Raw genomic sequence first — 16,777 nt, forward strand, 5'->3', positions numbered from 1 at the left:
AAGAATGAATTCTAAGGAACAACATAGGTTAAGAGTAGGAAATATTTATTGAGGGAGAGACAGGAGGGGACCTCAAAAATGGGTTACCGTGGACCCCACTTTACAGAGAAAGTTTTATAGAGCAAAATCACAAGGTGAGTACAACAAGGGACAAAACTATGATCAACCAATAAGATTACAAGTTTAGCCCTTTAGGTAATATTGGTCCAACGGGGAAGCAGGTCACATAGCAAGTGTACATGGAAAGAACAAAGATCTTTTTAGGAAGAAAAGAACCAGAGAGTTCCAGCCAACAGGGCAACCGATGTCTGCCAGTTGAGCACAATCCCCAACCCATTGTTCATCCCTTGTGGAGTTGCAGGCTCAGTCACCCCATCCTCATCTTGAGGCCTGGCCCTCAGCAAATGCAACTTCAACCACAGCTGTGATATGTTCTCCTCTTTTTTGCTGATTCCCTCAAGGGCCCAGCCCTGTCCGACTGCTTATAATATTTCTACCTAACCTAGCTGTCTATACTTCTGTCTGCTAGACATGTACCAGATCTGTGCTGTGAGAACTAGCAACACTTCCACAGGAGAAGAATGGGTGAGACACTGCAAGAAGAGAGAACAGCAGGAAAACACAGTAGACACAAGGAATGGAAAGCAATACAATGTTCTGTAGCAAAAGGCACAAAAAGGCTCAAAGCTGAGCCTCAATGTTGGCTGAATTGATATGAAATTAGATATAAGAGTAGACAGACAAGTTGAGGACAAATCAATTTCAAATGACAAAATAAGAGGTTCAGGGTTTACTCTCGGAAAAAGGGCCACTGAGTATTTCTGAGAAGAAAAGTCTTACATTATGGAGTGTGCTTTAGAAAGAACACAAACAGCTCAGCCAGTCCTCAGGAATCCTCAGCTTATTAGTGAACTATGTCTGTGCTTTAACTTACGTGTTTCTAACTAGAGACGTTTACTAGCACATTTTACAAAATGTACAAAGTTTTGTTTCAATGTCAAAACGATATTTTGTTTGACTCCAGAGAACTGAAAATACTTGCAAATACAGTATATTGGGTAATTTCATCTTCTGGTCAGATTTAATAAAATGGTGTCAGCAAAATTAATTTAGAATCAAGGATTCTGCACTTGTGATTTTGAAGCAGATGTATTATTAAGTCCGTTATTGTAAAGGGCACTGGAAAATATAACTTTAAAGCTAGGTTTTTTCTTTCTTCTTTTTTTGGTACTGGAGATCAAACTCAGGAGCTTGTGCTTGTGAGGCAGGCGGCAGAACCACTGAGCTAAATCCCCAGCCCTAGGTTTTTTCTTGAGATAAACAACTTCCCCAAACTTCCTCCTGCTGAGTCCATAGCCAAACCCCTCGTGTTGTCAGGCCCAAAGAAGTGACAGAATATGTGGAAGCCAGGCCCAGGAGCTTGGTTTCTTTTTCACAAAAAAAGAGAAGGAGGAGCTGAAGATGTTGGAAGTGATAAAACCAGTGTGGAGATCTGCATCCCCCCCCCCCCCCCCCCCCAATGAGAGATCTTTGCCCTCCTGGAAATGGGGAAATGGTGATTTGAGGCAAAGAGGCCCTTCCATCTCCTCAGAGACAACTTTGACTAAATCCAATTTTTTTTTTTAACCCAAATATATGGCCTCCTTTGATCCGGTCAGAGGTTGGCAGCTGAACCTGAAAATATGAGCCTAAAGACTCGGTAACATTATGACTAACCTTTTTATATTCCTCTAATGCAGATAACCCAAGTCCCACTGAATGTGCCTTATAAGACATCCTACACAGCACAGCGAGTGTGGCACCAGTGATCAGTACATGCAGCACTGCGCCCATGAAGTGGGTAGTCTTAATAGCACCGTGACATCACAATATAGAAAAGCTACCCTGTACCGACTCTGCTTTCTGACCAAAGAAATGACAAAGTATTAAGTTCTATAAAGCTCTTCCCTGAACGAGGGAACTAGTCCCCTAATCATAATAATCGACCCACTTATTCTCTATTTACAAGGCCATTTGAAGTAATTAAAAAGTTTTAATTAAATGTTGCGAAAAGACAAGTGAAAAACGGTACTATCAAGAAGAAAATTCGCAGACAAAATCAGTTTTTCTTTCATTTGAATAAGAAAAAATAGAATCAAGGAAATTTAGCAATAAAAGCGCACGTAATTAACGCCAATCCCGACAACAGTGTACTATGGACCTGGAAAAGAGAAAAGCTGCAAGTCTCAGGTCCACTGTTTTCATGCCTCCTCTAACCAGTGAACTTCAGCAGGAACAGACCTTCCGGGGCCGAGAGCCTGGCGGAAGGTCGCGGGCACCTGTGCGCAGGTGCGGAGGCCTGGGCGCAGACGGGGGCCCGCAGGAGAAGCCGCGCAGCTTCGGCCCACGGCCGGGCCCTCCCGCCGCCGAGACTCGCAGCTCGGGTCCCTGCGGAGCCAACTCTGGGCCGAAGGGACCACAGGGTAGTGGCCGTGAGCATGCGGGCCAGAGGGGGCAGCCGTGAAGACAGCGCGGGCCCCCGGGCGAGAACACACACAGCCCGGGCCCTCGCGACGCCTCGCCACGCCTCCAGTCCCGCCCCGCCCCAGGGTGAGGGGCCGGAGCTAGAGGACTACCAGAGAGAGGCCGGGCCGAAACTCCCTACACCTGCGCCCTGCGAGACAGGAAGCAAAGAGCGCCATCTTTGGTGCGGGCACCAGACAAAATCGCCAAATTCCTGCATTCTCTCGCCGATGTCGTCCTTCTGGAAAAGGAGGAGGGTTTAGCGTTGAGTTGCTTCTTTTGAAGCAGCTTCTCTAACTTACAGGCTTGATCCATTCTCAAACTGGTGTGCTTTTTTCCTGCCTCCTTCTGTCCTTCACCAGGTGTCGGTGTTTTTCCTCTCTCCTTTTGTGGCCTATTTTATCCTTATGGGAGTCAACACAATCTACGTTGTTCAGTGGCTCTATGGTCCACGAAAAGATTTTTTAAAATCGGGTAAAGGAGGAAAATTTGGCGTTTGTCACATTTTGTGCCCGAGACGGATCATCTGTGGATTTGTTGTGGCTTACACAATTTCTTCCGTTTGTTGGGTGTAGACGTGAATCACAATACATGCATGCTCTCTGATCTGACCTTCCCGGTCGGTGAACTAGAATGAGTGCTAAATTACAGTCAGGCCCCGCCCCTAACGCGCGGCGCTTCTGCTCGTTGCCCTGGCGACTGCCCGCGGGCTCCTGGGAGGAGGCTACTCCGGGCTGGGGTCGCGGTGGCCAGGTAGGTAACCTTCCCCGAGCTGCGTCGTCGTCGGTGGTCTGGATGCTTTCGGTTGCCGTTTGCGGGGAACACCACTTTCTTGGGCGGGGGACCTCTTTCCTGAAAGACCAAACTTCGAATCTACCTTGTAAAACCTTTCAACGACGAGTATATTTATTCCAGAAATGCATACTTATACAAGAATATTAAAAAATGCTTGTACTTACATACTCGTACAAGAGTATAAGATGTACTGGAGTGACTTTAATACTTGTATTCTGGAGCAGCAGAACGTAAATACATGCTTATACTTAACTACCTGTATTCTTGTATAAGAGTGCAAGAAGTAATACTTAAGAGTGTAGGCAACTAACCTAACCTAGCTGGAAGTTCTGGGTTTCCCAGGAGACGAGACCCCTCCAAACCTCAGAATCTATCATTAGAGAGTTTCCCGTGTTGAACATGTAGAAAACTTTTTTAAAAAATTATAGCATAAAGGTCCGGAGTTCCATCCCTGGTACTGCCCCCCCACCCCCAATTATAGCATACACGCAACAAAATGTGGCATTAAAGACTATGCTGTAAATTGAAAATTCATAAATTACAAAATCTCTAAAAATGTAAATTATGCATTAATTTTCTTTCATAGTTTGGTACTTTTATTAAGAACTACAAAGATGGCCATGGAATTGTGGCATTTTACATTGACTTAACTAGGAAAGATACTTAGCTCTGTTCCATTTCATAATGGAAACCAGTTCTAAATGTGAGTTAAATATTTGCACGATGATTTTGTTTAGAGGAACAACTTTTAAGATACTTGTAGAATTCTATTTTTTAAATATTTATTTTCCAGCTTTTATACCATAATTAAGCACTTCTATTTGAACTTTATCTTAGTTTATTTAACCCAGAAGCAAATCTGAGACAAAAAATTTAAGGCAGGCATTTATATGGGAGGCATTCCCAATAATCAGCATCAGGGAAGGGATAGAATTTGATAAAGGGAATATGATTGAGCTAATTTCTTTGTGGGCTGAATTCAGTAGAGAATACTGGGGCTCATATCTCCAAGCTAGCCCCTTTTAAGGAGGCAAAGAAGGTCACGCAAGTAGACAAGAGAGACACATTTGGAGGTCTGACTGGCTATACATACATACCTCGCGTGCATATGGGCAGGGCACTTGTAGCACCTACTTCATTCCACCCTTGAACTCTTCCTCAACCTTAAGGTCACACCATCCCATCACTGACTCTAAGGTCATAGTCACAATTTCTAAAAGTAAAGGACTTACAAAAAGTAGATCAGTGAGATAAGCTACAGAATCCACTACTGTAATTAACCATTGGTCTTTAATTGGCCATTCATCCATCTTCTTCTCTACCACCCAGTCTAGATTTTCCTTACCCTTGACCAGCGCTTCTGCTGGTCTGTTGTTTGCCCAGTCAGATGACCAGTTTTGATCTTGAGGAGTATAAGCCCCTGGTTACTGTGTCCTTGACAGGTTGTGGTCGCTGCAATTACTGTTCACTGGGCATGAATGCTTCAAGATGTAGCTCAGCGAGTCCCCTGAGTACAAGGTATACATCCCCCATCCTAATGATGTAGCAGCACAGCTATCTTCACCTGCTAGTGCAATAACTTCTTACAGGTATGCAGAGCCAAAATTGACCAGTTGGGATTGTGGTTTTAGGGTTAGTGAAGCCTTTAACTACCTGCTTTGATAGAACTTCTTCCAACAAAACCCCTCCTGCAAAGCATAAAGGTGTGAAAAAGGGAGGCACAGATTGCCCATGTCAATCCCAGAATGATGGAAAAAGAGGCCACTCCTACTTCCAACACTTGGCTCAAAGTATATAACTCATCTTAAAGTACACTGTCTTAATCCCACACAGTACCAAACTAATACCTTGGAAAAATCTATCTGACATTGTCAGATCAGCAGCTTCCAGGTGAAGTGGAATGTGGTAGGACCAGTGGACCTCATGTTCACATACTTCTTACCATGTCTGCTTTATTATATAAGGGTTCTTTGATCAAAGGCAATATTACATGAGATTCCATGATGATAAATGAGACATACAAAATAGTGACACTATGGATAGAGAAGATAAACTCACCCTTGAAGAACAGTTCACTTGTCCCTTACAAAGTGAAGGGTCCTGTGTAATCATTTTGTCAATTAATGATGTCCTATCTCCTCCAGGGATTGTAACACATTGAGGCTTCAACAGGTGAGTGGTTAAACAAACTGGCACATCCACACCATGGAATATGACATAATAAAAAGCAATTAATGGTATACACACCACTTATATCAGTCTCCAGAGAACTTTGCGGAACAGTCAATTCCAAAGGTTTCATACTGTCTGACTTCATATAATGTTCTTTTTTTAAAAAAATTAATTTTATTGGTACATTTTAGGTATATAATTCATTTACATTTATCATTTGGTGTTTGTACCTGTACATGATATATCTTGGTTATATAATGTTCTTGAAATAACAAAAAATACAGAACAGAGTGTTCTTCATGAATGGCCAGTTATAGTGAACAATCCATCCTTTATCCACCAGTTTGAAATGCCTCCTGTATCATGTTTTATCTTTGTGTATATGTGGTAGGTCTGGAATACCATGCGTGACCTTTCATGCAGGTGTGGACACACACACACACGTCAGATCAAAATAATTGATTATATTTGGAAATGAATGATAGCTTTGCAAAGTTAAATCTTTCCATCCAGAAATATATTATGCGTCTTCATTTATATATTTGCATCTTCTTCAGTATCTTTTAACAGAATTTCATAGTGCATATTTCTTACTAAATTTATTTGTATCATTTTAAGATTTTGTGCAATTGTGGTATTTTTTAGTATTGCTATTCTAAAATTATTGATTTAAAAAGTATCTTCACTATATAATTTTAATTATAGTATTTAATAGTTCTAATAAAATCACTTTGTTAATATTTTTAAATTTCTTCTTTAAATTTTTCCTTGATGCAGTAATATTTAGAAATGTACTGTTCTTTCCTTTTTCCTTTTTAATTTTCAAGAACTAGGAGCTTTAAAATGCTTTTATAATTATTTCAACATTGTTTTATTGTGATCAAGAGATATATCCTGTTATTTTTACTATTTATATATTATATGAATATATGTAAATATTTTATGAGTATAAATACATAGTCTACAAGAGCTTGGAAACAAGACATGATCTTTGTATAAAAACAAACAAATCAAAAAATTATTGACCAAATTTGTTTCTGATTCACTCCAACAAAACCAGAATAAGTTGAAAACCTAGTTCTTATGTTTTAAATTGGGACTCTGTGCCTAGAAATCCACTTATTAGCTCGAAATAGCAAAAGGTTTCCAAAAATAATTTTAAAATAATTGTAAAATGCTCTTACAGACAGTTATAAGTAATACAAAGTAAAAAAAAGTATAAAAATCACATTAGTTTTGGAAAATTTTTCTGCGTGGAATCAATCAAGACTTCCTAAAATAAGAAAATGTATGAATCTACAAAATTTAGCCAGTGTTACTTTTTCTGTTTCTGAAATTTCTGAAATTTATGCAGATGCATATATAATACATTTAATTCGTTCTTTAATGCATCTTGACATATGTATGTATTTCTACACACATGGGATTTTTTCCTTAATTTAGTCTCTTGGAAACATTTTGTTTGAGCTTTTACATAGCCTGTAGTTATTGTTTTGCCCTTGAATATGAGCCTATTATTACTTCAATAGATGAATTTAATTTATTTGCAATTACTGACAAAATCCATGTATTCTTGTGGTATGGAATAACTTCTGAAGTCAGTAAATTTACAGAGTATTCCAGTTCTCCCACACCATCTACTCCAATCAAATTAAGCACTTCAACAATTTTACTTCTTCTCACTGTAGTGCTTCGTATCATGACTTCTGAAGAGAAGACAGAAGAGCATCCCTTTGTGGATATATTTAATGAAGATGAAATGGAACAGTGTTTTTTCTCGTCCAGACCTCTTCACTTTGTCGTACTTGGGAAACCAGTAAGTTTTCTTTTCTAACTTATTATTTAGTATAATTTTTTTAATTTTTAGAATTACAAGAATGGAAACCACATAGTGTGATAACCCTTTTGAGTGTCTGACAGATTTTCACTGTATCACTTAAAATCTTGATATAATGTTGGTTTAAATTCATAACTTTGAGCCAGGTGTGGTGGCTCATGCCTGTCATCCAGTACTTGGGGATGTCCTTGTTGAGGCAGGAGGATTGCCGCGAGGTTGAGGCCAGACAGGTCTACATAGTGAGTTCAAGACCAGCCTAGACTACACAGGGAGACCTTGTCTCAAAACACCAAAACAAAAACAAATTCATCACTTTCTTCTTATACATGGTAATTAAAAAGGAACTTAGATTGTTTTGTATTATGAGGAAGTTAACTTATCAAAACACTGAGCGATATAATTGTTAGTAGTATGCAACCGAGAGTTGTTTCAAGCTTCCTTGCGTCTAAGGCTTCCTTTGAAATTTGTTGCGAGGCTCCCTGGGTCTGTGGAGATCTGAGAAGACTCTACTGGGATGCAGTGGGAGGCTCTCCTGTGAGTACCGAAGACCCTGAGAGGCCGTGTGCTTCAGCTTTCCTTTTGTGTGGGAATGGACCTAAGCACAATCTTTCAACAAAACAGGAGGAAAACGAAGTGGCTGCTCAGGTTGTTGCCTCTACAGGCAGTCCTGGGGAGGACTGCTAGGCAGGAGGTGTTGGAGGTATTTCAGCCTCTGAGCTAGTTGGTTGGCAGCCATTTGGGTTGGAGCTGGATAGTCAGAGCCTCCCCAGAAGAGCAGAGGTGAAGAGCTGGAACCCATCGTGGCTTGCTTCTGTGGGAACCCTGGGACAGGTATTTCCAGCAGCCTTCAATGTTTTTAAAACATAGCACACTTTTAAGTCAACACTGACAGCAACCAGATGCAAATGACGCTTCTTGAAAATGACCTTTTATCTTTAAAATATGATACTTTCCAAAGATGTGAGTTAAGAAGAATTCTTTGCTTTAAAATTTACTAAATGGGAGTCTGTTAAAAAATTCATTTTCCTATGGAAAGGAAATAGAATATTGACTCTGCATATAGTCATATCACAATGACTTATAATCAAAATTATAAAATTTGATAATCAGAGACTGCAATATCTCAATGGTATAGTTTCCTGAATCCAGGCTTATTTTCTTAATTTAAAAATTTTGATTTAAATCACATCAGAAGATGTAGGATATACAAAAATTTTAGAGAAAAATGAAGTTATAAATATGTGGGGTCTACTGTTCTTATTCTTTCCTTTCTTATTTATTTATTTATTTATTTTTGAGATCACGTCTTGCTGCATAGTTCAGACTGGGCTTGAACTCACTGTGTAGCCTAGGCTGGCCTCATGGTGATCCTCCTGCCTCAGCCTCTGGAGTGCGGGGATTACGGGTGTGTATGCGCCACTGTACCCAGTTTGCACTTCATTTTCAGTGGTAAAAACATTAATATAATAGTAGCCATCAGCAGAATTATTAAAAATCGGTATATCTATTTCACTAGCCAATGATTATTCTGTGGGGTTTTAAACAACATTTCTATATTTAAGGGTGTCGGGAAGACAACATTGGCCTGCAAATTAGCACAGGCATGGAGATGTATTTGTGTCGAAGGTAAGTTTTATCTCCCTACCCCCAATATTTTATTGTGAAAACTTTCAAATGTGCATAAAATGGAAATAACTGTGCAATGAACCACTAACCCTAATCCATCATCTGTATTCTATAACTAACACTTGGTGATTATTTTCCATATCAGATATCTGTCCTTCTTTCGGCCCAGTGGATATTAGCTTTATAAAGCCATCAACCCAATCATGTTTTGCTCTTCAAAGTTCTAGTTTTGTTCATAGAATTTAGAAGGGTTTATGAAGTGTCCTTTGACTCCTTTCTTGAACCCTTTCATTCTCTGATTTTGTAATTTAGAACTATGTGTGATACATGTATTGTGAGTGTGTCTTTTTATGAAAGACGAGAAGAAACTCTCATTTTCCCTTGGGAGCATTTTCCAGAATTTAATTATCTTGGTGATACATTTTATTTTTACTTATAAATTTTCTTACATTTTTGCAAGATATAAGACAATCGGTTGATACATATATATGGGTTTATGTACCCATATTTATTCATTCTTTTAATCAATAGAACTGTTTATATCCTAGTTGAAAAATAAGGAAAAATGAATAGTAAATTAATAAAAGTAGATATAAAAATAGACAGTATAAGAAAAAAGAATTTAACCTCACTGTTATTCAAAAAGTTAGGTAAAATAACACTGATCTATATTTGTATATCAAATTGGCAATGTATCTTTAAAATTACTACACTTCCTATTTACATGGATATTAGCAAATGGGTATTCTGCATTAGGAAAATGAAGATCTAGTACAGTTTTTGGAGAATAACACAGAGATAACGCTAAAATTTCCTCTTTACACTTGATCTTAGCCAAAAGGCTGAGAAGTGATTGAAAATTTCCTCTTTTAGTAAAAAAAACCCACTTTTTGGAAATTTTAGACTGCAAAGATTCCACAGATTGTGAATGGTGAGTAACATAGTTGAGCTCCTGACACCTCCCCTGGATCATGCACACTACTATCTCCAGGTGTCTTTCATCAAAGGAGGACGTATTTCCTCTAACAGAGGAAAAAGCCTTGGAACTTCACCCTCAGGACTCCTCCTTTGAATTAACGTTTATCCATTGTAACATTTCTTCATGCGCAGTTTCTTTTCTGCAATCTGAACAAAATCAGTGGGAGCTGAACATACTTGTATGGTTCCAGAAGGATCTGGGCTGATAGTGCCAGTGTATACAGTACTTTTGCGTGTGCTACAATTTGTAGGTCACTGTCATGTGCACCCCTGATTTCGCCCTCACATTCTCCGCTGTCCTGCACAGGGCACCCCATACCAAGGTGCAGGGTGACTAGGGGTTACCTCCCCCAAATTTCCTCAGCCAGTGTTCTCTGTGGCTACTTCTGCTGCCCCTACTTTGGCTGGGCTTGATGACATAGTGTGAAGTATCCTTTGAATTCTCAAGTGATGTATAAATATTCATCTTTGTACAAGACTCTCAAATGTGTTTCTTATTTTACAGTCCTGATAGCAGCTTGTGCTAATATTGTGGATTCATGTTTTAGCTTTACCAGTTTTAGAAGAACAGATTGCCACTGGTTCAGAATCGGGAAATATGGTAAATCTAAATTTCAAAGTTGTGATGATTACCAAAACAGCTCTGAATCACGTGAGTATTATACAGTAATGTGCGACATCTGTGCTTCTCATCAGTTGCAGTCAATGTTGATTAGTGGCCACAGCATTCCAGATGAACTTGTCACAAAGCTGATGCTGGAGAAGCTCAACTCTGCAGAAGTCTCTCACTTTGGTATGTCCATTCCCGTACATGAACAGTGGGGCACAAACAGTTCTAGGTAGCTCTTCCTTTTGCCTTAGCATGGAAATCTCAGTGTCCATGTTCAGTTGACCAGCTCAGATAGTTTATTTTTTTAATTCTCCAGATTCTACGTGTGTAGAAAAAGTTTAAGTTGATATGACTCAATCTTATTTGACATTGTATTAGCCAACAAAATCATCAGATATCTGCTCTGGCTAGTCTTGTGGTCCTGCTAGTTTCTCCTGACTGCTTTTCACTTCACATACCTGCTAGTTTTCTCAAGTCCTGTCCGTGGTTTGGTTTCTCTGCATTATCCACTCTCGAAAGGCAGAAATAGGAACTGGAATGGCTCCAAACGTTGATGGGCTTCACCTCTTCATCCATTCTGCTCTCTGACCCTGGATCCAAAAGTCTCGCTGTCCTCCATTGGATCTGTAATTTCTCTGAGCTCCAGTGCTCAGAATGACTAAAAAGGAAAGAACAAACTCTAAGTCATTTGCAAAAGAAGGAAAGAAGAATAAAAGAATAGGAGAAAGTCATTCACCTGAAGTAGATTCATTGAATGAAAGAAGGAAAATTTAGTAAGCTGTTTTATGTTATTCAGAGTACACTATAACTGTTAAGATTAGAAGGATAAATGCAAAATGCAGTAAAATAAAACCATGACTGCCAAAGCAAATCAGTAAAGCAAGCAGCAAAAGCCAATGTGTGGAGGCCATTGACATCTCTGTGGTCTATATCTCTGGACAGAAAAAGTCTTTCCACATAGATGGTACATGTGTGTAGACGATATACAGCATGAACTATGTACATAGGTTACCTGTCCACATATCATATGTAGATTAAATATGATACCTAGATTTTATAATATGGGTATTATACATTTTATGATCTAAATATAAACATTGTAGTATAATTAGATTCAGTTGATATTTAAACTATATATCTATTTATCTCTCTGTTCATTAGTGACAAAGAAGATGAACTTGGGAAAAACTACCCAGATCGTAAGAGGTTAGAGAAGTAAAATGGCAAAAAGGGCTATCACATAATTCTAAATTAGGTCAACAAATGACCTCAAAAAAGTATGGTAATTGAAACTGAAGCATATGTGGAGGTTTATAAATAAGTTTTTATACCTCTTTAAAAATTTGTTTTGGTACTGGGGATCGAACTCAGGATCTCACACTTTCCAGACAGGTGCTGATCTTTAAAAATTTATAGTGGTTTGATGGTTACAAAAGGCATGAATAATAAAAATTGGGAAAAAGAGAAAGAAAAATTATGAAGGAAGAAACTTTGTTGTGCCATTCACAGTTCATAAACTTTAAAAATTCTTATTAGAGAGGAGTTTAAAGAAAATTACCCAGCAGGATTAATATAAAGATCATCCACCCCCCCCACCACAGGAGTCTGTCACTCAACTCCAACAATAACAGCTCTTACCTGATCTTGGTGTATCTACGCCTCCATTAACTTTCTTCCCCCAACTTATTTCATTTTGAAGCTAATCAACATCATATTAGTTCACTTGCGACTTTTCCAGTATGTATCTCTTAAAGATAGGGACATGTAACCCTATTAGCACCGTTCCATTATCATGTAAGTCTTCTTGCTGCTTCCTATTTCTGGATTCTGGTGAAACTCATTTTCTTCAGTTATTACAGGCAGCCCCAGACTGGGCACTCCCATCCCAGATGTAGCATATTGTCATTGGTCACTGATGTCGCCACCCATGTCAGCCTGGCCTGAGGTCTGATGCATGGCAGGGCTGGCTGGACTCAGAGCTACCTGATGTCTCTGATTCTCTCACTTCCAGTCTGAAATCAGTAGCCTGTCCCCTTCAGTTTTATGGAAATAGAAAATGCCTCCTCCTTCCTCCTGTGCTGAGACCAATTGACGTCCCCTGGGCAGAGGTCTGGAGTATGTGTCAGTTTTCTGTTGATTGGGGTGACAGTCTACAAAGTGGTCATCTACAAAATGCCTACTAAGCCTCCTGGTGAGAAGTGGCGTGGGACCCACCGTTTCTTCAGCTTCAGCCTGGGAGGGCAGGGTGCTGGTCTTGGTGTCCAGGAGATGTGGAGTGGTGATAGGCAGTCCCTTGTCTATGCTTCCACCTCACACATGTCTCTGGGCTTGGAGAAGTTGGCAGTGGGCTCATCGGCTCTGGTGGTTTGCTAAGCCCCAGAATTGGGCCTGGAGGACTCAAAGACCCTACTCTGCATGTGCATTGGTCACTCAAGCCTAAATCCTACACCTCTTCCTGTAGCTACGTTGCTTTCATTGAAGTACATGAAGAAAATCCAGGTTCATTCAGATATGTAGCTAGAGAAGAAAGGAGTGTTTTTTATAGACCTTGGAATAACTATGCATATTCTTAATCCTACATCAAAACTCAGTGAGCGGAAGGTTTTTTTAAGGTTGGTTGCATTGTGCCACCTGAAATCGTATCAGTGAACTTTTCAAACTCTGTTAAAAGAAAATCCATTGGCTATCTTGTGCTTGGAGTGAGTCTTTCCTATGCATGATTTTGTGACACACTGTGTTGATCATTTAGAAAATACTTGTTCACTGCATTATGCAGATCTTCCAATTATAATATTTATTATGCAATAACAGAAATTACACTTGTTAATATCACCAGTCCTCACAAGAAAAGCTTTAAGAATTAGGAAGCTAATTCTTTTTTTTTTTCTTGTATTCTTTTATTGGTACATTTTAGGTATACAACACAATTACATTTCTCATTGGGAACTTGTACCTTTACATGATGCATCTTGGTTCTTATTTTTTCCCCATTAGAAGCTAATTCTTAAGAAAAAGTTTTAAGAATTAGGAGGTCAAGTTCATGGCAGTAGATTAAAGTTTTCCAAAATTCAAATTTTCACTTGAATCTGATTGGCAAAAAGTATATCAGCTGTTGTTCTTGAAGTGACAGGCTCACTTTGTTTATTTTTTATAAAATTTTTGCCAAATATCCAAGGCTGAAGCATAGTCTGTCAGTTGTTCCTTCCCCCAAAAATACTCTATAAAAATAGCAGAAAAATAGGTTGAAGGCCTTTAATTTCCATTGAAGGAACTGAACCTTTATTAATAAAAGTTTCTCAAGAAAGTGACATATTTAAAGAAATACATTAAGGAAATTAATGTAATGATGGTAAACATAGTCAATTTCAAAGAGAAGATTCAGGCTTCTGGGTGAGAATACAAACCAATAAATGTGCTAAGCCCAATCATATTCTGTTCTGTTTATTAAATGATGTGGTAGATATATGGGTGTTTTCTTATTATAACTTACCTAAATATTACATGCATATGTTCTTTTGTATTATAAAATACTAATTTATGAAAGAAAATAATTTGTCATACAAGTCTTGTAATACACCTTTACCGTTTATCATTTGAGCATTTATAACATGAGTTAAAGAATTGCTAGCTTGGAAATTTCCTTCCCTAGGTACCTCATCTGTCTAAAATGAAACTGACTTGGAATTTCTTAGCAATGTCCTGGAAGGTGTCTTCCCTGATGAGTCTTTCAAATCAAAAAATTGTCATTCATAGTTATCCATCATGTGGTAATAACTGTAGCTTGTTAATTTAAAATTTTTATGGGTAAAACTTATGACCTATGTTAATATTCAATAAAAGCTAGATGATATTTTATAAAGTAGTAAACCCATGCTCTCATGTATTGATAATTCATAAATTTTTAAATTCTATTTTACTCAACAGGTTATATTATCACTGAGATACCATCACTTTCACAGGATGCCGTGACTACTTTGCAGCAAATAGAATTCATTAAAAATGTAAATTTGAATCCTGATATTATAATCAATATTAAGGTAAAGATAACTGTCTTTCTGGTATAGCAAACTTTCCTTTTTGATAGTTCTTAAATTCAAAGAGTGTGCTCAGATTTTTAAAGTAGTAATCAAAATAGTGATTTGTGTATCAAAGAGACCGAGTTTCACTTTTTTGTGACCTGTGGCTCCTTCCGCAGAAAACGCCTCCTGCTGCTTCTCCAGCTGTGATCTCAGGCATTGTGGAAAAGTCAGCTCAGCACCCTCTCATCAGAGCCCTCCCTCGCCCCTATTCCTTGCTCAGCCCAGGAGAGTTAAGCACTGTGCTTCTCTGATGTCCACTCGTGTTCTGCTCTCATGTTATTCACCTCCCATGTTACAGTTGTCCGTTTTCCTCCTAGGCTCTCTTATGTAGTTTTAGTTGATTTAAATCTAACTAGCCAGTGGGACTAATGGCTGCCATATTGGATAGTGAGGCCCTAGCCTTGCCCGAGGTCCTCAGTCTTCCCAATTATGTGCCTGGTTGACATCATCAATTGACAGAACCCGTCTGGGCCTGCAACTGAGTGAGCTGTGACCCCTGAAAGGTAGAAATGATGTCTTACGTAAACATCAGCAGGCTCATTCTGTGATACCTGGTGACACCTAAAAAGTTTATCAAATAAGATGAGACCATATTCTTTGCTTCTTTTTGTTCTCAAAGTGTGGTCAACATCAGAATCACTAAAGATGTTTTTTTGAAGTACCTCAGTCTCTCCTCAATCTTAGCAAATTACAAGGGGAAGTAGAAACCTCTATTTAACGGGCTGTCCAGATGAGTCATATGCAGCCACATCCTATATTTGGGAATCATTCATAGACAATAGTCTATGGTATTTATTTATTTTTGGTGGTACTAGGGATTGAACCCAGGGCCTTCCCACTGAGCTGCATTCCCAGCCTTTTGAAAAGTTTCTGACAGTATTTTCCCTAAGTCTCTAAGGTGCCCAGTCTGGGCTTAAATTCGGGATTCTCCTGCCTCAGCCTCCTGGAGTGCTGGGATTATATGCATGGACCACTACATCCAGTTCCTCTGGATTTATTTTTTATCTTAGAGAGCATTCAGAGCTGGATTTACAACCCCAAGCCATCATTACTATTAATAAAGTGCTCACTGTGGGTCAGAAGGCCTCCGAGTGACCTTGTGGCCTGAGACCAGTCTTATAACCTGCCTGTATTTCTCCAATTTGCAGAGTGGCTTTAATCATTACATTGATTTACTTATTTTAAAATGTGAATCTGAGAATTTAGTAAAATTGCGCACACGAGAGCTCTTTGAAACAGAAAAATTACTTGTAGACTTTGGTTTTGGCTTTTATTTTCCTTATGGGACTTTAAAGTTTAGTCTAGAATAATCTTTCAGGTCCCACTCATGACTGGCATTTTATAAAATCCTTTTCCCATAAAGCTGTAAATGATAGTAAATATTGCAAATGCATAGTATTAATGTTTTTGTTGTAAGGATGTGGGTATTCCTCCATTTGTTCCATTCTTAACCTTTTCAGCCGATCTGATAGGATCCTGTGAACCTTTGCAGTCAAATGATCTTATATTCTATTTTTCTACTGTTTCTACTGTTCTTTTAATCCTCTTCAACTTAAAACTTCTGATGGTTTTTCATATTTAGTAATTATGGACAAATGAAAATGTTGGCATAACATAAAGCTTACGTTTGGTGGGCATGTGGTATTTGCTCAAGTCTTAAAGAGAGTTTCTGGTTTATGCATTTCATAATATCTTAGTAGTACTAGAAGGATATTCAGAATGCTTTTGGTGGTTTAATGATATTGTCCCTTAGTGCCCTGACTATGATTTATGCCAAAGAGTTTCTGGGCAAAGACAGCACAGTACCACGGGGTGCATATACACTAGAGATCAGTGGGATCCTGAAGTCATTGAGAGTCATCGGAAGAAAAAGAAAGATGCCCAGAAAGAAGGGAATATTGAATTGGAAGGAGAAGAGGAAGAAGAGCAAGAAGAGGTAATATCCCATAGGTCATTACCATATACTAACTCTTAAATTTTGGTACAAATAAAATAAATGATAGTATAAATCATGGAAAATAGCAGATACTAGTGAAAATTACATTTTCTTCAAATTTTTATTGAGTCTGGAGGACAGAAACAATGTTTCATGTTTTTCAAGAATTATTAGATTGTAATCCCCAGGTCAGGTTTAATGTTCCTGTGACTATAGAGGTCCCTTTACATTCTGGTAGCCAG

At 38.7% G+C, this 16,777-nt stretch overlaps 1 protein-coding gene and 1 long non-coding RNA gene across 10 annotated transcripts in view; one reads left to right on the forward strand and one right to left on the reverse strand.

Annotated features, from left to right (window-relative positions):
• LOC110345220 (uncharacterized) overlaps positions 1 to 1,863 on the reverse strand; it is a 26,932-nt gene extending 25,069 nt beyond the window's left edge. For both annotated transcript variants that reach the window (XR_015449594.1, XR_002388405.2), the window contains exon 1: positions 1,717 to 1,863. This is a non-coding gene — a long non-coding RNA (uncharacterized LOC110345220). The remainder of the gene's footprint in view (positions 1 to 1,716) is intronic.
• Positions 1,320 to 16,777, forward strand: part of Ak9 (adenylate kinase 9) — a 137,219-nt gene continuing 121,761 nt past the window's right edge. For 6 of the 8 annotated variants that reach the window (XM_021242008.2, XM_021242006.2, XM_021242005.2 and 3 more), the window contains exons 1-7: positions 1,320 to 3,255; positions 7,158 to 7,285; positions 8,869 to 8,932; positions 10,459 to 10,511; positions 10,607 to 10,703; positions 14,445 to 14,557; positions 16,353 to 16,535. In XM_021242008.2, the coding sequence (XP_021097667.1) occupies positions 7,169 to 7,285; positions 8,869 to 8,932; positions 10,459 to 10,511; positions 10,607 to 10,703; positions 14,445 to 14,557; positions 16,353 to 16,535 (627 nt within the window). In that variant the 5' untranslated portion in view covers positions 1,320 to 3,255; positions 7,158 to 7,168. The other 2 variants (XM_087207065.1, XM_087207066.1) reach the window with 2 other exon arrangements.

This window comes from Heterocephalus glaber, unplaced genomic scaffold, assembly GCF_053883595.1.
Source record: "Heterocephalus glaber isolate CG9 unplaced genomic scaffold, H.glaber_assembly_v1.0 deba00000738, whole genome shotgun sequence".
In the NCBI taxonomy this organism is placed as follows: Eukaryota; Metazoa; Chordata; class Mammalia; order Rodentia; family Bathyergidae; genus Heterocephalus; species Heterocephalus glaber.